This window comes from Agelaius tricolor, unplaced genomic scaffold (genome assembly GCF_023055355.1).
Source record: "Agelaius tricolor isolate 1412-34295 unplaced genomic scaffold, bAgeTri1.0.p SCAF_10, whole genome shotgun sequence".
Classification (NCBI taxonomy): domain Eukaryota; kingdom Metazoa; phylum Chordata; class Aves; order Passeriformes; family Icteridae; genus Agelaius; species Agelaius tricolor.
In genome coordinates, this window is record NW_027269270.1 from 19,142,493 (window position 1) to 19,162,489 (window position 19,997).

Genomic DNA, 19,997 nt, shown 5'->3' on the forward strand with positions numbered 1-19,997 from the left:
AAAGCCATTTTTGCTCCCCGAAGGGCGGCCGTGGAGTTGTATACACACACAGGCACACACTGTGTGTGTTATGTACAGGCACAGGTTTATGGATGCAACATGGTGGGTTTGTTATGTGTGCATGTGTTTACACATATGTTCCTCCTCTATTGGTTCCCATTCTCAGGAGGGGAATGCTCTTTGTGATTATCGTGTAACAAAGATAGCAAAACGAAAGGGGCTGCAGAGCGCAGCCCTCTGAGCTCACAGCTGACAAGGTTAAGAGAGAACGCTTTCTGTATAATATAAGAAAGTAAAGGGTGTGGGCCCCTAGTCATACACCAAGATACATACTCCTCCCTTTAGACATGTAATGGATAATAATAAAATAGCAATAAATATGTAATGAAGAAATACACAGAAGAATTTGGGGAGGTCACTTTTTTGAAAGCATTTGATGAGGCTTTTTTTACTTTTTACTGTCAAAAGCCAGCAAGTTCCTAATTCATTAAAATGTTCAAATCTTAACAATTTTAATCAGATGATAGTGCAGGAAACTTTGATAAATTCCAGATACAGTGAACTCAACCACTCCAATTGAATCATGAGAAACATGAAAATTTCCCAAAGGCAGGCCCCTTTCAGCTTCTGTCTTTTAGTCTGACTCAAAGTATCGTCTCATTTGAGAACAATGAAATAGAGGACAGTGAGGTTGCCCTTGATTTTGCCAAGAGGTACCATCTAACTGGTGTATTTTAAAATGTGAGAGGAACAAAACTGAGTGTATGTGCATGTCTCATACACTTGATATAATATTCTGCTTTTGTTTGGAAACTCTGCTGTGCTCCTGAAATATGTACTATAGATTCAGTTATGACAACTGAGGGTTGCATGGTTCTTGATGGCAGTTCACTTCTTTCCTGTACATTTTATTTTCTCTGTACAACTTGAAAAACAAATAACTGGTCACCTTCTAGATGCTAGATGACCTGCTAGATGATACAGCTCTGTGTCAACCTGCCCAACCAGGTGCACTGAGGTGCTTTGTCTCTTTTTTTTTTTCTGAAGTCATCCTACTGTAAACAAGGAACTTTATATGACACAAGAAAAGAAACTGAGATAAACAGAAAGAGAAAAGCTGTCTGTTTCCTGGAGGAGAGGATATTGTCTCACATTCCGTACTGCTTCTTTCCAGAGTATCTTTAACTCAGCGCGCAGAGCGATGATTGTAGCGGTCCCTGCAAAGCGTGTGCGTGCTGGTCCCGGTGCAGAGGCGGTGGAAGGGGCCCTTTGATCCCCATCTGCTGCCCTGCCCGGGTACTGCAGGACGCGCCGCTGGCCTCCGCGGCAGCCGCCGGGTCACTCACCCCGAGGACTAGAAATGGAAAAAATAAACCATGAATCTCTTCGATTGATTCAATAGCATAGAAAAATTACACTTAGCAAAAATTAAACTTGATTATGGGGACTGTGTAGTGAGACTTAATGTTTCCCTGAACCCATACCATGGTACCACAGCCAGGTATTTACGATAGAGCACTAGGAAGGATCCAGTAATTTTTGTTTGCCACTCTAATATGGTTATTAAGATTATACATTACCTCAGTTGTATCTTATGGGCGATGCCAATCTGATCAATCAGCAGAAAATGACCTCACTGAAGCACATTCTTTGCTGGCTTTGAGGAGCAGTGTTAAGGGAAATAAGGTTTGTTGTAATAAGTATGTGCCTTGTGCCACAAACCAGACCGTGAGGCACTCCAGACTGGGGCACAGGCTGTCATTAACATTCAGTGAGATGTCTGCTGTGATTCCAGAACCTTCCTCCTACCTGGCTATCTCCCCTACCTGTCTCTGTGTTGTCACCGCATGGATGACCATGGCTTTCTTTGGCAATGCTGCTCCACCAGAGCTATGCAATTGTCTCCACTGAACAAGAGTAATTGCATTGAACAGGCAGTAGTACACATCTCAAATCTATTTTGTTTAATTTTTTTCCTTGTAGGGAATGGAAATGTGAGCAAATGGTTTATCTTGCATAAATCTGTAGGCCACGGTGTGAAACTCAGTATACGGTGAATGTTTGGCATATAGTTCTCAAGTGAGTGTGAATTTTCTTACAGTAGCAAATTTGGAATTTTACATCTAGGGCTAATCAAAACATTTTTTTTAAATTTCACCTGTGCTAGCATAGTGGGTAGCCATCACTGCAATATTTCACATCTCTTCATATTCATTATACTGGGACAAGATTACCTGAAGAATCATTCAAGGGCTTTGGAAAAGTTGTGCTTATTTTTAACAATGAATTAAATTTATAAACTCTGATTTAAAATTGATAAGTGAAAACAATTCTATTGATGTCAATAGAATCAGGATTCTAACTATTAAATGTGGCAAATCAGAAATTGGAGAAATTGCTGCCTTGATCCCAGGCACCTTTTGCCCACTGTTTGTCATGTTAATGCCCTTCTGTTTGATATTTACTACTTTGGACATTTCTACCTCACTCCTTCTGCAAATCCATGTTAGCATTGATGTCATAAAGTAAGCAGAATGAATGTGTGAAATTGCTTGTAAAATTATCAAATGAAATGAATAGCAAATATGATGACTTTTTTTTAAAGTTGAATAAGGAAACTGTCAGCAATGATGCACTCCTGTAATGCTTACTAGAGCTGAACAGTATATATATAAGTCTGTGCAAAAGAGGCAGCTAGGCAGAGCTCAGGATCCTCAAGGCTTGCCATAGTTGCAGAAGAGAGAGTAGCTCTTTCTGCAGCTGCCACGTATCACCTCTAAGTAAAATAAGGTAAGATTTATATGAACTACCAGTTATTTGTTTGAGAAAGCCGAGTGCATTGTGCTGCCCAAAGTTTGCAGTAGAGGTGCAGATCTTTCAGCAAATTGGTGTTTTCTTCTGAGGTTATACTCACTGATATTTGGAGTTAATGACATCATAATTTAAATATTTTGATGTATTGATTACTTCAACAGAGAATGATCCGATAAATGGAAATCAACAGTTTGTGTTGCAGAATTAATTGAAGGAAGGAAGATTAACCATGAGAACATGAAAGACAAGGATTGTAGTAAGGATTTAAATGAGATACACAATTATTGATTTTTATATTTTTATCTTCTTTAGTACCTTCTGTAGAAATATTTAATAAATGTGGGGTATTTACGATAGATTATGTGAGTTTAAAATTATTCACTCCTTATAGATACCGCCTAAATATGAATCAATGAGGATTAAGCTAGAAGCATAGAAACAAATTCAGTGGGTTTATGTAGACACTGATTTAAAACTGTCCCAGACAGATTGTCACTCTGTCACCCTACAGACTGTCACTCCACTGCCCCACTTTTAGATTAGTTTGTCTACAGCAACTATTATTTCCACATCACTGTAAGATCAGAAAAGGAAATTTTATAGCACAGAAGTAAAATTAAAGCCTTTCAATAGTTATTGGGATTATTGCATAAAATTGAATTTAATCTTCCATCCTACTATGGAATTCCTTAGACTAGAATTGTTGGATTTTACAGAACTTTCTACAAGGCATTATAGCATGGTGGATAAATTATATGTAAAATACACCTACCTGAAAAAGTAATTTATTTATTTCTAGAAATTATTGCTATTTGCAGACAGTTTCCTTTCAATAGAAGTCTATTTTGTTCATTCATGCATGTTCATATGAAAATATTTCCTTTTTTACTGCTTTTTTAATGTAACTTCATAATTTCTATTTTTAACTGGAAAGAGATACAAATGTGACTTTTGAAAGTTTTTTTGAAAACTCAATGAAATTAAGCTAGTTAAAATTGTACATAGATACAAAAAATCTACTACACTTGTAGTAGAATATATTAGAAAACTAGAAAAATCTGGTTGGTCAGGGAAATAATATTCAAATAAATATCTGATCAAGATTTGAGAGGTATATTTGTTACATATTTCTGGTGGTTCAAACAGAAATGTCTTAATTTTTTTCATTTTCAATCAGAAAGATATGAAAATATTTTCATTAGTCTAATATGCATAGGAATAAAAATTTTCTGTGTGAGATTAGCTTTAGTTTTCCTGTGCCTTGACAATAGGTTTCCATGGGTTTTAGCAGTATCTACTGGTGACCTAAATAACTTACAGCAAATAAAACCTTTTTTCTGATTGAGAAATTAATTGATTAGCCAGCATAAACTAAGAAAATACCATTTTTCTGATTATCTCTTTTTCTCTATAACACATGTCTATATTATCAAGAATAAAATTACAACTTCTTCTTTTGAAGCTGTATCCTGTTTAACTTGTCAAGAACTTCTGTTGCTGGTTTGACTTACCAATAGCAAATACTAAATGGTGAAAAAACAAAACTGATGCTAATTTTTTTAAGAACATATTTGACAGAATGTCAATAGTTTTTGGAAAAGCTTATTTTATTAATAAGGATTCTCTAAAATTTTATAAATTTCAAAAACTGCATTTATACATATTTCTTTTTTAATAATCTCACCATTTTGATTCTGAAAATTTTAGAAAGCAGTTGAAAATGGATTTAACTTTAATCTTAATACTTAAGGAATAAAGTAGCCAGTGGGATTGTTTACATCTGAAAGTTCTATAGGCCTGAGACATTAGAGTTAGAGCCAAGATAAACTGAAATTATCTCTTTACTGACTACAGTGACTTTGAATTATTTTTTAATAACTTTAATATAACAGAAAAGCTTTTGGTGTTGGATATTTCATTCCACCTCGGTGACATGGGTTTATGGCTAATCTGGATCACAGTTTAATAAAGCTACAGACAACTGTAAACTAGGACTATCAAGCAGGGCAAATTTACTTATGTGTGCTGCAATAGCCAGACTTTATCTGGTGTCCAAGTCCAGGTCAACTCATTTACAGCTGTATCAGCTACCAGAGGGTCAATCAAACCATTTTGAAATGACCACAACAGAGTCATCTCCCAAAGAACAGGCAGAGCTTTTGTTCCATTGCTAGAAGCCTATGAAATGTGAAATTATGCATTCCTTGAGATAAACATTGGATGTCAGTGTTGCACCACCAAATTACAGCTCCAAATGAAACAGTGAAAACAGAGTTCAGTACTAGAGTTAGGGTTTTAATAAGGCTGACTACATGACCACTGTGGTATATGTTGGTACTATAGCAGGGCATGTTCAAGTGAAGGGGTCAACTCTTATATACCAGGACATTGCACAAGGCAGAATGAACAGACATTGATGAAAAAATGGGTAACACTGGCAGTGGCTTCTGGTGGAGAGAGGAAAACTGACTCCATTGCCTAATAGTAAAATACTACAGAAAATATTATACCTACACATTTATTTTCCTGAGCTTGATCAATATTTTATTGAGATTTTGATTGCCTCAAGTATTTGGAAACAGACACTGAGGTATTCTAGTAAAATATTCATATTATTCAGTAAGAATCTCTTAAAAATCAGGCCTCACAAAATACCAGTCCAATAGATTCTTCCTAACCATTGGTAAAATGCCTGCCAATAGTCAAGCTTTGCATTTCCAACTATAAGTTACTTTAAAACAGATGGAAGAAACAGGTTTCAAAAAAAATCTGCTATGAAGGAGCAGACTACAGGGGCAGAGTAGAAGTCCTACAGCAGTAGGATTTTTGATGCAGGAGATCACCTTTTCAGAGGTGTTCATATAGCCCCCTCATTTGCGTTGCTCAGTGCAGAGCCAAGTCTCAATCTCAAAATGGAGTAATCTGCACCTTCACTACACATCATTCCCTCATCATTTTCTAAAACTTCCTGCAGCCCATAGTATATTTAAATTCAGCCTCTTGTGACAAGGCATTAAAATAGAGAAGATATATATTTTCACTCAGACTGCCTTATTTTATAAATCAGTAAGCAGTAAGTAAATCAGCTTCAGTAAGAAATTCCTGCAGTGGAGCCACAGGAATAGGGTACAAATTACATTTATTGGGGAGGGTGTTTTGTGACTGGGACTTACTTTGCTACCACTTTGCTTCAAGGCACTCATGTGTCCTATCTCCCTTTGTTTTCCAGACTGTATAATAAACCTCCATAGGAAAATTCCATGGATGGCAGAAGGGCTTATTCAAATACACAAGTATTAGCCCAAGTACATGACGAAATTATTTCCAATTTTATTATTTTTTATTATTATTATTTCCAATGTTGCTGATGTGAACTCATTGCAACTTCTGTGAGAAAGTATGGAGAGCTGCTAATGTGACAGTATTCTTGACAAAGATTTGCTTTGTTTTTTCTCTAGTGAATGACCTGGGAAAAGAAATCACAGCCACATCACTACCCTCAGTTTTGCAATAGAACAGTATCACAGATCTAATGCTTGCCATCAGCAAAACCCAGAGAAAAGAACAGACCTTTATCCTCACATTGCAAAGGACAGCAAGGATGCAGTTGCTCTCAGCTCTCCTTGCATTCTAGAATACAGACTAGAGCTGAAAGACTGGAACAGAAACTACATCTTTTGAATGCCTACCCAAGGCCCTGAAATGTCATCCACTGGATATGAAACCCATCCTAGAAGGCTCCTTATATTTAACTTTCATGTTTAGATCAGCACAAAGAATATCTCTTTTTGGTGTAATTGATTCAGACATATGTAAACATTATAACATTTTTCTTTGTTGCTTTATTTCTGTTTTGACAGGCAATGAAAATGAAAAGCATTTATTTTGTTGCTGGTCTCCTTTTAATGATAGTTCAAGGCAGCTGGCAAAATCCTCTTCAGGATACAGAGGAGAAATCAAGGTAAATTCTTAGTAGACCAAACTTTTACAAATACTTGGTGTGAACTTTGTTTTCTAACACTTTGAAGCCAAACATACTATAATTTAAAGACCCCTTTATGCATACTTGATCTACCATTGAAACTGACAGGGTTTTTAATATTGCAAACCTGAGCACAGAAATCTGGGGTATTAAAACAATGGCTACCTTATTTATCCAAGCAGACTGTGTAATTGGGCAGCGTCCAATCTGCTATACAGATTCCTTCTACCAGACAGCTACTGATCAATATGCCACTTGCTTTCACTTCGTGGGAGTAAAAAATAGTATTGTTGAAAGAAGAATCAATGCACCTGTAGACTGTACTGCAACCATTGCAGATTAACAAGGTCTAAACTTTTCACAGATCATTCAAAGCTTCTCATTCTGAGCCAATAGAGGAATCTAGACCACTGAATGAAGTGAAACGTCACTCACAAGGCACATTCACCAGTGATTACACCAAGTACCTGGACACCAGACGAGCTCAGGACTTTGTGCAATGGTTAATGAGCACTAAAAGAAATGGGTAAGCATTTTGATCACATTGATACAGAGCTCCACAAGCAGAAACAGCCAAGAATCTAGCCAATTCAGTTTCTTGGTACCAGCTTCCCATCCCAGACCATGGATAAACCTCAAATAAGTAAAGTATTTGAGGAAAATTTGTGTATATAAACTAATCATTTAGTTTGGAAAGGACCTCTAAGATCTAGTCCAGCCATTAACAGAATATTAATATATTACTAGAAATGAGAAACATGTAAAATCAATCAAAAGGATTTGGCCTAATCAAAATGTACTGTCTTATATGCCACCTAAAAAGACTGTCTCAGCCTCTTTGAGGCAGATTTTCTCAGTGAATCAATTAAGTTCAATACAAATAAGATATTTAAATATAATGCACAATTCTGGGCCATTAGGCCTCATCAAAACTTTCCTATCTGTGGATACTCTAATCCTGAAGTTTCATTTCTGAAAAGGCAGCTGAAGTGTAGATTTTGTTGACCACTGGACAATTTATCAGTATCATCAATATAAATTGGCATGTTTTTTTCAAATATACTTTGATTAAACTCAAGCTAGCAAGCTGAGAGCAAGAATAATGTACAAGTGTGTCAGTCTTGTGTTCCAGAGAAAATCTGCCCCAAAAGAATCCAGAAATATCCAGAAGAATCTATTACATTAATGCTTTTAAATCTCTGTGGAAGTCTTTAAATTATAAAGTAACAATTTCTACACATTGTACTAATTTAAAATATGAAATATAATGAACATAATATTCATCTATGAGTCATGAGGATTCACTATAATATTCAAATAATAACTTATAAAGCTTATGCAGGCTCTGCAGTGTACTGGTATTAATGATCTAATGATTGTGCAATTTCACTACAGCCAACAAGCACAGGAGGACACAGAAAATAACAAAGTCCCTGACCAGCTCTCAAGGTATTCTATTTGTCACAACTTGTTATTCTAAATGAGTTTGAGTTCATTTTCAGTTAAACAAGAAAGAAAACAACTAGTGTTCTTTGAAATGTTACCACAATCAAAGAAATATCAATCAAATACATTATTTCACACCTGCTTTTAACAAGGAAATAGGATATGTCTCTATGTTATTTATTCCTGCACTGTGTTCTATAGCTACAGATGTAAGGAATGCAACAGGATGAGAATAGGTTTTAGGAAAGCACATTTCAAGTAATCAAGGCGAGTAGAGAATAACATAAAAAGAAAAACTTGGTATAGAGAAGTCTGATAAAAAAAATAAACAAAAACAACCACATTATGTTGAAGAATAAAAAACCATTGAGAAGATTAGTGAAAGGAAGGTGGCCAGGAAAATTTGCAGAGAACTGATTAAACATGATGCAATGTTCAGCCCTCAGCACTCAGTCCAATGTTTCATAAACCACTTATTACAGAAAGGAGAAGACCTGTGAAGACCAGAATTCTGTTTCTTGACTGTGTTTTTGAGAAAAGGTTAGAGAGATTGGAAATCTTAAATAAATAAAGGAGAAACTGAATGTTTTTGCAAAACAGGTTAAAATACCTATATGAATTCTTTCTCTTGTCAGAAAATCCTAAAAGGATAGCCCAGATCACAAAGACCCTTACATTCACACTGTCAATATTAATAACAAATTTGTAATAATGTTTCCGCTTCATTGAAACTGCATATCTCAAAAAAAATTAACATTTCATTAAAAATGTTCCAAACAACTCTAGTTAGCATGCTGATGAAAAGTGCAGATGGTACTAAATTAGGAGGAATGGTGACATCCCAAGAAGAAAAAATAATAGAAAGAGCTAGATTTAGGCAGAAATTAGCAAATTTTGAAACAGAAATGCTAGGGAATTTATTCATGGAAAATATTCCATAATATGTCTACTTCTTAGTGCAGTTTTCCTTCCCAGGAGCCACTGTAACATAATTTTGTGTTATATCAGAGAAATAACCACAATGAGGTGTAGGGAGGGAGAATGCCTTTAATAAGATGGAGTTGATTAGGCCTGAAAGTTTTTCAAGATTTTGACTTGGTCAGAGATGATTTTAAAGGTGTTTATAAAACAACTCAAAATGTAAACTTGAAAGGAATTAAGTCTGAATAGTTTGGCTTAGAAATAATGAAGGTGAAGGTAGGGGGAGCAGCTAACAAAGGGCAACAAAAAGCATATCTGTGTAATACAATACAGCTTCTAGCTCATACTTAATTAGTAAGACCATTCCAATACAGCTGTAATTGCTTTCCACACTTGAAGTGAGTTGTTCAGAACTAGTTCAGGAATCTCTGCACAAAACTGTATTGCATAGTACAGGCATACCTTCAGAACTGAAACCTAACCACAAAAAATATGTCAAGATCAATTTGAGGCCCAAAAAGAACCCCTCTTTCCTATAGAAACACTAGTCTGGCAAGTGGGAAATTGAAATCAATAAAGATTGTTTAAAAGTTCAATTCTTACAGTCTGCTCCTGTGGTACTGCTCTCCTTTCAGCAATGCCATCTCCAAGCGCCACGCTGAATATGAGAGACATGCTGAAGGCACCTACACCAGTGACATCACCTCTTATTTGGAAGGTCAAGCTGCCAAAGAGTTCATTGCTTGGTTAGTGAATGGACGAGGAAGAAGAGAGTAAGAATCCATCTGTTCCTCTTATTAAATTTTGCCTAGCATTTGGGGTTAGAAATCATGTCTGATGAAACTTTGATGTGCTTTTGATCATTCTTGCTGTACTTCATGTCTTTCTTTTGTATTAGAAGATATTCTGTTGGTGATTGACTACCACTTTACATTATTAAGTTCAAATACAGATTAAAATCTGTTCAGTATGCTGTTACACTCTAAAAGGTGAAGTTTTATTTAAAGTCAACACATCTAAAACTAAACCAGACCTTCTTCCTCTAACTACGATCTTCCCCTTCACATAACATTGCTTACAGTCTCCTTAACTGTCACTGAGATTATTCAAGTCACTATCATCTGAAATTGCCTTCTCTTCTTTTCCTTTTACAGTCCATCTTTTCCCCTGCAATATTTCCAAGATTAAGTCTTTACCAATGTCTTCAGTTGTACTCTGTGTGCTGATGATCACTCCCAGGAGTAACTAAGAACTTATTTTCCTCTTCCCATGCTTCTCAGAGTCTCCCCAAGCTGCTGCTGCCATAACTATCATTTGCTATAGCTTATCTTCCTTTTTAAGATGCCTCTGATTCCTTTGCCATGGTTTGCAGTTCCCTGGACACAAAGCTCCACTAATGGTTTTGCCTACATATGATTTCTTTAATTTCTACCTTGTTCTCCACATACTTATTGCAGATTTCTCTATCCTATCCACTTCATGTACTCCCTCATGACTTTACATCTTTTGTCACGATGGTCTTACACTTAGAATGGCATTGCCTTCAGTCTCCTGCAGGCGTCTTCTGCTCATCTTTTTCCAACTCTGCATGGTTAGGAGCTACACCATGCAGCTGCCACTGCCCACCTTTCAACTGTTCTGTACTTATTTGTGCCTTTAGACTGTAAGCTCTTTGGGGCAGGGATTTCAGTTCATCCTTGGATTAAATATTCTACCAGCTGTAAAGTATTATGTAAGTCTCTCACTTTACATAAAAATAATAATAATAAATAATAATAAAATACAATCTGTAAGACAAGATTGTGTGTTGTAGTTAAGGAAGACTAAATAGGAAAAATTAAGTTTTGTAAATATTGACAATTTCCTGAAAAAAAACGGAGTTAAATAAATTAGGTCAGCTATACAGAGAAGGGAAAAGCTGGTTCACCTTCTTAGTTATGTTCAGACATCCACTTGTTTTTCTGTCATGTTTTATTTTCATGAGCAGAAATAGAGTATTTCTGTATCCATTTGAGAGAAATACAACCTCAACTGAACTTAGAAACCTAGATGGGCAATTAATTGTAGACAACCCCTCTGCTTTCCAATATTTAGTACCATTTGTGGTTGAACTTGTATACAACCTTCCTTGAAATGATCCAGTCTGCCTGTCATTGGATCCAGAACCCATGGTGCTTCAGGATCAGCCCACAGCCCACCTTAATGAAATCCATCAAAATCTTCCTATATTTGATGGGATGAAACAAGAGAGGAAAGTTTTCTAAATCGAACTCTGGTTTTGACAAACTGGTTTTCCAGCAGTCAAAAAAAGAATGGAAAAATAATCAGGATCTGATTCCAAGTATACAATGCAACATTCTATGATTTTACATCAAACAAGGACATAGGTTTTATACAGGTGCTTTAAGTGAGCTATTTCAACAACTCTTCTGCAAAAAAAAAGAAATTGCTGCCCTTATTAATTTTTATTAAGAATAAGAATTCTTAGGAAATATATTTTAAGTAAATAAATAGGCCTTATGTCCAAATAAAACAGAAAAATGTATGAAAATTTGACTGTAATGTTTTACTAGTGGTATTTCTTAAATAGCAATTCTTAGTAAATGTACTAGTACCTAATATACGTGGCATAGACATTGCAGACTGAGATATATTTTTGCATGTATGGCTTTTTCAAAACTGCTGGGGAGGAGTTTAGGCTCACTGGAAGGAATGGCTGTATGTTTTGAACATAATGCCTCAAAAGATGTTCTGACACGCATTGTGCTGCACTGAGCCATAACATCAGGCTCAACCCTTAACTCCTTAAAATCACAGGGAATGTGCAGTGTATTAGAACCCTGTAACAAGGCCCTTTTAAATGGATTGTTTGTTTTGATATACACAGTGTTGATAATTTCTTATTTTTGAAGTTTCCCAGAAAAAGCTCTTGTGGCTGAAGAAATGGGTCGAAGACATGCAGATGGCACTTTCACGAGTGATATCAACAAAGTCCTTGATGACATGGCTGCCAAAGAGTTCCTAAAATGGCTCATTAACACAAAAGTTACCCAAAGGTGCCTGAATTTTATACTATTCTTAATATACTGATATTTTAAATGCATTTGTCACACCCGGGGAAAATACTACTAATTTTTCTCTTAGCTGCTGATATATCTGTAGTATGTTGCAAACTTTGTTACAGACAGGTGAAGAAGGATAAGACACTAAATGGAACTCATTCCAAATATTATCTGAATTTTTATCAATGGTGAACCTCTCTAATAATTTCCTATTTAACTTGAAAGTAGTTCTGCCACTGAATGTTACCAGAAGTAAGGTCATATTAAATTACTGAAAAATAAAACTTTGCTTTGCATGGGACATTATAAAATCAGAAATATTGATTGGCAAAATTACACCAAACTGATTATTCTTTAAAGACTGTGATATAAAATACTGCCTTAATCTGTGGCTTGTCATTAGGGAAGAGTGCTGTAATCTGAGCTCCTGCCAGGTGACTCTTTGGGACCCCTGCTTTCATTTGCCTGTATATAGGCAAAGCAGCATTTTCTAAATGAGCGCTGTGAACAGGTTAATACTTGGGAATTATTTGTTAAAATTAACAAAGCATTTTAAGAAGTAATTAAGTGCCAACACAAGACACATGTGAGTGGCCAGATTTTTTTAACATGTTAGATATCCCATTTGCATTATTAAAGCACCCAAAAAGACAGTTGATTTTGGAAATCTGAAACAAAATTAACAAAAAATTTAGAAGGTGTAGCTAAAATACAGTTTTTATTAACATGTTACTATTTTTATGTTTGTAGTTCAGCGTTGAAACAAACAATTTAGGACAAGAATCTATTAGAAACTACTAAAATGCTTTTCCTTTAGGAATAATTGTTTTCAATCTGTTATTAGAGAGAGGCATTGAGAGGTCTGTGAAACTAACATCTGCTCACTCTTAAACAGAAAAAATATGTTCCACACATATTTCATAAATCTTGGGAGACTTAGAATTTTTCCTAATTGCTGCTGCTTTTTTGCTTTGTTTTTTTCCCCAGAGACCTTTTGGAAGAATACCAGTAAAAATGAAGAATAAAATGGGATAAATGAAGATCTTCATTTCATCAACTGCCAGTTATTAAGAGATTCTGAAATCTGTATTCTGTCATTTACATTTGTTGTAACAAAGTTATGTCACCTTGCATGCCAGGAAATAATTGTACTATAGTTTAGTGTTGCCAAAGGTTTATATATGGAAAACCTGTTGTCTAAGGGATGGTTTTCTTAACAGCTTTAAGAATGTGAAAGTTCTATAACTCTATAACTTCATGTTTTGCATTTATTAGGACTAAAGTAACTCCATTTATATTTAAGGATAAAATTATTTTTCTAAAAAATTTACTTCTACACACAAATTATTCAATTACCAATTATACGTGTTATTCATAAGGGGCTGGCAGTTACAAATGCCTGAGAAGTAAATATCCCTCTTAAAACCTTTGTTATAAAAAGGCTAAGCTTTAAGGGTATTAAATTATGGCCTAAAATAAATTTTTTTCAAGCTTCTTTTCTGTTGACTTCTCATTGTGTATATGCCATGTTCCTCTTTGCACTCCATTTCATTTTATTCTAATATTTTAGTGTCTCTGAGATTTTAGAAGTGGTTTGTTTGGAATGATAAACTTAGCATTGTTTGGTCACATTTTCTCTGCAATAATTCCCAGAAAAGAGCTATGTGAACTCTGAACTATCTTTAGGTGAAAAATAAATCATGTAAGATGAAGCTAGAGGGAGAAACATGACTGAAGAGACAATTATTCTTCATTAGCATAAATTCTGGCTCAGAACAGGACAGCTTTGGAAAATGTTAAGTGCAATATATTCCATAAGTGTGGAAACTGCCCTGGAACACCTTCAAATTTTCTAGGATTGCCAAACCAAGCCAAGACCCTCTAATCTGTGTTATATTCCTTCCTTCCTTCCCTCTTCCTCTGAGGATCACTTTTATGGGCTGCTGCCCCCTGCTTCCAAACTACTTCCTGACTACACAAAGCCCCTTTTCTTCCTCTAGCAATATATGAGGGATTTATATTAAAATGTCCTAAAGGGCAAGTGGTCTAAGAGAAATTCAATGGTCTTAACAAGTATCTAGTAGAAGTTGATATGAAATTGGAACATTGTTGAATCAGAATTAGTACCTATAATTTTGCTAGGAATAACATTTTTATGGGAATAAGTTTTTTAAAAGCATCTGAAACTTCCACTTATAATCTAAAATTTCTGGGAAAATATTAGATCATTCTTCCAAAGTGCTATAGGAATGAATATTCTGTAATTTTAGATCAGAACAGATCATACCCAACTTGGCATCTTGATCAGCTTCTTGGCAACAACAGAAAGCTTTGCTAACATCCCAACTTTAAACAATTTAAATTCAATAGAATCTTGCACTAAAAAAAATATAAAATCACAACATCCAAAATACCACCGGAGATAAGAAAAGAAAAAGGGAAAAAAGGTGGAGGCTGTGTATACATATTATTTGTTTATTTAATCCCATTTGTGGGATTTGGGTCCAAGCGGAACTGGAAAAGATTCAGTTATACACAGTTGGATACATATGGCCCAGGATAAAATGGTACAAGGTAGCTCTGCTGCTCCCACAGACTGAACTATTGCCTTTGAAATGTTTTATTTCACTTTGTCCAGGATGTTTTGGTGTTCTGAAGGAAGGATTCCTCAATTACAAATCCATTTTTTCGGAGTGTCTGTCACCAGGGATTTTGAGCCCCTCCTGGTGATGGCTTTGTCAGCTATGAAAATACTGGGCTTTCCACACTTTTACAAATGATATGCTTTAGGAACAGAGGGATATAAATTATTTTCTCAAGTTTATGCAGCTTGTCTGGAACACAAGAAAAACATTTAACCTCTAATTTTCTAAGTCCTGATCTAGAGCATGAATCAAAAGTAACCCTTTCTTCACAAATGAGACAAGCTGAGCTTCTAATCAGAAATATCAAACACATGTTTCACCTCAACAGGACTAGGATTTACATATCCTGAAATCATAGAGCAAGTCCATATGGCATCAGTAATAAGGTATGCCCTGGATATTTCTCACACATGCTACATGAAATTCAGTGAAGAGTATAAGTACAGGGAAAAATAAGTCACAATCTCTTTGTCTTTACTACTATAGCTGGAGTCCTCTGTGTATTGCACATGTGCTGCCTTGAACTTCCATGTGGCCTTATATTTAAAAATGTCCTCACTGTATTTTATTTGCTGAGTGTGCAGCATCTTTTCTCTTCCATACTATTTACTAAATATCTGGAAAAATAAGCATATTGCATGAAAACAAGACAACTACTTGGAATTAATACCAAAAAAAAAAAAAAAAAAAAAAAAAAAGAAAAAGAAAAGAAAAGAAAGAAAAGAAAACAACAGAAACTGAGATACCTGAGATTCTCTAACCATTCAACTGTGCTCAGAGGACATGTAAGAATCTGTAGTTCCCAAGAAAACAATTTTCTAAAGAAAAATATACAAACTTGAAAGAGCTAAGTGACAGTTGCTTCTAACCACATTGAAATTGATGTCCCAGTGACATAATCACATAAAAAAGGGATTTTTCTTTCTTGATTTAGAGTTAATACTCTCTTCACAATCCTCTCAAATTGAACCAATGCAAAGATTTGCTACAAAACTGTCATACCATTTCAACTTCAAATGCAAAGAAAAAATGAAACTCCACTATTCACTGGAGCCACTGAATCCATACAAAACTTTATCCAGCCCATATTTTGTCTCCCACAGGAACACACTGAGAAATCTGGAATATCAGATTTCAAATCATTGCACCTGTAAAGTAAACTGTACACATTTTAGTCACTTTTTTTTAACTCTGCAGAGAGCTTAAGTTTTCCATTCTTGCAGTTTGACTTTTCCAGATATTTCTGGAGGAAAGGCTCTGGATGTATATATAAACAGATGTCTAACAAAGTCTTGAGTTTTACTGAGGCTAGAAGTGTGAGGAAGACATTGCATCTGGCAGATCCCCCAGCTGTTTGGGAGGTCAGCCTCAGGCTGAAAGCTGTATTTTCATTCTTTTCTAGTCAGTAGCTCCTTGCAACCATGCAACTTCTTTATGAATACCACTGTGTTGAACATACAATATGAAGCTACAGCTTCTCAAATTTCATCATGTAGCAGCCACTGCTGGATAGTCATTTGTTTAATTTCTTGGCATGGTGCTAATACATATCTGATTACAAAAGAACACCACAGTATAAAGTAACTTGAAATACTTAGCTGGAAGAACTTTTTTAAGTCTCAGGCTATCACAAAAGACAATCTGACTGAGAACCAGAAGCATGACCATAACAATATTTTTTTGGGATCATGAGGGTTTTGATCAGTCAGGAGGAACTTGAGATTTTTTTCGAGTTGTAGAGAATCATTGTTAGGAATTATTACAATTCAATGGAAAACATATTCTGCTTTACTGACTATTACTGAATCACTCAGATGGTTCTGCCTACAGATTTGGGTCCTGTAAATCCCTCTGGCATGACCACAGTCAGAGGCACTGTAGGTTACTAAAAATTTGATCTAGACAGAGGAACCCATATTTCCAAAAGCACTTAAAATTATGTTCCCAGAGAAACCAGCCATATGCATTGACAGTACTGCTCCTTTATTCTCCTTAGAATTCACCACTGAGAAACTCTAAAACATGGTAGATAATCTCTCAAAATATTACTAAACTGCAAATTGACTGTGAAAAGCTACAAAATATTCAGGTACATTTTTTCACAAGACTGACATAATTTGACTATACATTTTGAGACTTTGTGATGATCACTACTTAAATGTTTAGGGGGGAAAAAAATGCACAGATTGACTGAATTATATCTATGTTGTGATTCCTACTCACTAGGAAAAGGAAAATTCACCCTGGGGTGAGGGGTGGTGGTGTTTTATTTTCCTTTTTGATTGTTGATAAGACAAACAGATGCACAGTATAGCAGATTGATATTTAAGTGGAGCTGTAAGACATTCTGAAACATTGGTCATGCATCTTACACCATATAATGAGATGCTACTTTGAAAAGTAATGTAAAGCACTGTTATTTCACTGTGATTTTACTTTATAGAAGAGGCCCTATCTACTCAGAGATTAGTGATTAGCAAGCTGTGAAATTGCAGCAGGCCGGATGCTGCATGGTAAATGTACACTGTGCTACCTGGAACCACTGTCAGGGCACATTAATGACCTTCCTAAGGTAACCCAATACTGCCAGCACAGCATAAATTTGTAACTAGTACCAGCTGCTACCTTTGAGGAGCATGGTATACAACAATGAGCAAGAACATGTTTGTCCCTAGATGAAGTCTGTTAGCTCCCAGACACATCCTTAGTGTTTGTAATCACTTTGGTTATACTAAAGGAGACTTTTTTATCACAAAAAGCTATTTTCCTGCTTCCAGACACAGTTTGCTTAAGAAAGAGCAGTAAAATATTAAATGCTGTACTCTGTCTGCAGAAGCAGAATGAAGGAGCAAGCAGCATTACCTTTCTGAAAGCTTTGACAAGCTCTTTGAAGGCAAGACTAAGAACATTTGCTATTTCCCTTGACTTGAAATCTTGCTTCAGCAGATCACATACTTTTTCTGTTACATTTCGCAACTCATAAAATACCTGCATCTGTCTCTGGTAGCTACTAGTGTTCTGCAATTAGAGGAGGAAAATCTAACATGGATAAAACAAAAAGCACGACTTACAATTATTGTTTTGGAGGCTAGAGCTCTTAAAATAATTTAGAAACTCAGACAGTTTTTTTAATAACGGGTAAGACTCGGATTTTTAAACAATCAAAAGCTTTACAGTTTTGATTTACAGGTTATTCTGTCTTTTCCAACAATTTGTCTTACTTTCTCAGCACATACTCAAAACTCTCCTTGGAAAGGGAATTGTTTTATGTCATACACAAGGGTCATCTTCAACACTAAATTTTAAACTTTTGTCCTATATTTCCATTTTCTGATTTTAATTTAAAGACCCACTTAGCAGACTTACACATCTATCTCCAGTGCCAAAAAACTATAAATATAAGCCCTTCCTGCAATTTTATCTGTTTTTTCATGACTGCTAGAAAAAGAAGTTCAAAGAGCAGGAAGTTAACAAGAAATGCCGGTGTTATCAAAACATTGGGAGTTTTCCATCAGCGTTTGAAGGCATTTCACTTTCTGGGCCGTTATCTGATTTCCGACAGAACTGCCCCCGCTGTCCCAAGTCTCTCCTGCCGCGTCCAGCTGTGTCCCGCGCCGCCGGGCTGCGAGCAGACGGGGAAAGCGCCGCTCCCCCCGCGGAGAGCCGGGATCTTGCACAACGCCCAGCGCCTGCCGCTCCCCTTCAGCCGCCCCCAGCCCGCCCCCGCCCAGGCGCCGCTCGCGAGCGGAGCCCCGCGGGCAGCGCGGGGGCTGCGGAGCCACAGCGCGCTCGACTCCGCTCGGCTTGGCTCGGCTCCGCTCGGCTCTGCCCGGATCCGCTCCGCGATGCCGGTGGGTGAGGGCGCGGTGGGCGGCAGCGCGGGCAGGGCCTGCGCCGCTGGCGGCTGACGGGACTTGTCTTGCAGAGCTTCCTGAAGTGGCTGCTGGGGATCCTGGGGGTCGCCGTGGTTGTGGTGGTCATCACCGTGCCCCTGGTGCTGCTCACCCGCCGTAAGTGCGCGGGGAGCGGGGCGGGGGGCGCGCTGCGGAGCGGGGAAAGTTCTGCGGAAAGTTTCTGCCTCAGGGAACGGGGTCCGGGAAACCGGGAGGTACGGCCGTCTCACCTGAGGGGGTGGGGGGCGCAGGGACAATTAAAAAGTCTCTTAATCTTCATGTTTGTTGATAATAGTCAGACGCATTGTCGTTTTCACCATTTTCTGTTCTTATTGTCGCCAAAGGCTCTCGAACCAGCAGTAAATTGACAATTACTAATTTTTCTAGAGTGTATTGAAAAGATTATATTCCCTCTCATTTGCTTTGTTTGCACAATTTTGTTAACACCATTGAGTGAAATTATATAAACAGCACAGTTACAGAGGTCAGAAAAGTACAGAAAGGTTCTGAATGAGTTTTTGGACTCCGACCAGTTAGCACTTTCCAGGTCGCCCTGGTCGCTCTGGAGGTTAATGTGGAACAGCATTAAATCCTGATCAAGCAGTGCTTTCAGCTGGTAGGACAGAGCTGCTCTCGTTTCGTGCTGTGATTAACAGCTGAGCCGTCGGGATATGCATAGCAGCACAGCACACTCTAAGGGGGGGTTTCTAGACTAGACCTAGGTCCGAGAAGTGCGCCCCAAAAAAAGTGAAGATGTGTGAGTGGATCTTGACGATGTGCTGGGAAATTGCTTATGTGTGCAGAAAGTTGGGGGGTTTTGTTGTGTTGGTTAAAGAGGTGGAGCTTGTGTCACTGGTGCTCCTGTGGCATAATTTACATTAAACTGTTTTGCAGTTCAGCTCTATTAATATTAATATCAATATCACAGTCATTCAGAACTGGATTTTCAAAGTCCAGATATCTGAGTTATATGCCTTCTAGGCTGAAACTTCCATTAGTGGATGCTGAGTCTGTTTTCTCTTATTTTTGGGCAGCTTTTTGCCACTTATCTCAAAAAAAAGCAGATTTTTGAGGTGACAAAAAATACTCTGAATTTCACAAGTGGGGAAGAGCAAGAGAAAGGGTCTTGATAACTTATCAGATGGATGTGTGCAGGCATAACACCTAGTGAAAGAATTCAGTATGCAGGCCTGAACTCTGCTGAAGAGTTCGTACTTGTCTATCTTGATGCCAA

The 19,997-nt window shown here is 36.9% G+C and overlaps 2 protein-coding genes across 3 annotated transcripts in view; both read left to right on the plus strand.

The window, feature by feature from the left end:
- Nucleotides 1-2,688: 2,688 nt before the first annotated feature.
- Nucleotides 2,689-13,709, plus strand: GCG (glucagon). The gene is made up of 7 exons (XM_071434256.1): nt 2,689-2,790; nt 6,675-6,775; nt 7,161-7,322; nt 8,192-8,245; nt 9,799-9,936; nt 12,076-12,219; nt 13,213-13,709. Exons 2-7 carry the CDS (start codon nt 6,678-6,680, stop codon nt 13,235-13,237), a joined length of 621 nt encoding a protein of 206 aa, XP_071290357.1. The 5' UTR covers nt 2,689-2,790; nt 6,675-6,677; the 3' UTR covers nt 13,238-13,709.
- Nucleotides 13,710-18,588: 4,879 nt separating this feature from the next.
- DPP4 (dipeptidyl peptidase 4) overlaps nt 18,589-19,997 on the plus strand; it is a 75,176-nt gene continuing 73,767 nt past the window's right edge. For both annotated transcript variants that reach the window (XM_071435049.1, XM_071435048.1), the window contains exons 1-2: nt 18,589-18,721; nt 18,796-18,880. In XM_071435049.1, coding sequence (XP_071291150.1) covers nt 18,716-18,721; nt 18,796-18,880 — 91 coding nt within the window. In that variant the 5' untranslated portion in view covers nt 18,589-18,715. The remainder of the gene's footprint in view (nt 18,722-18,795; nt 18,881-19,997) is intronic.

What these genes read in the sequence shown, in the direction of transcription:
- GCG (XM_071434256.1), top strand. Translation starts at nt 6,678, where the DNA reads ATGAAAATGAAAAGCATTTATTTTGTTGCTGGTCTCCTTTTAATGATA. An exon ending in GTCCCTGACCAGCTCTCAAG is followed by an intron (nt 8,246 to 9,798) that starts GTATTCTATTTG and finishes CTCTCCTTTCAG; the next exon opens with CAATGCCATCTCCAAGCGCC. An exon ending in AACACAAAAGTTACCCAAAG is followed by an intron (nt 12,220 to 13,212) that starts GTGCCTGAATTT and finishes TTTTTTCCCCAG; the next exon opens with AGACCTTTTGGAAGAATACC.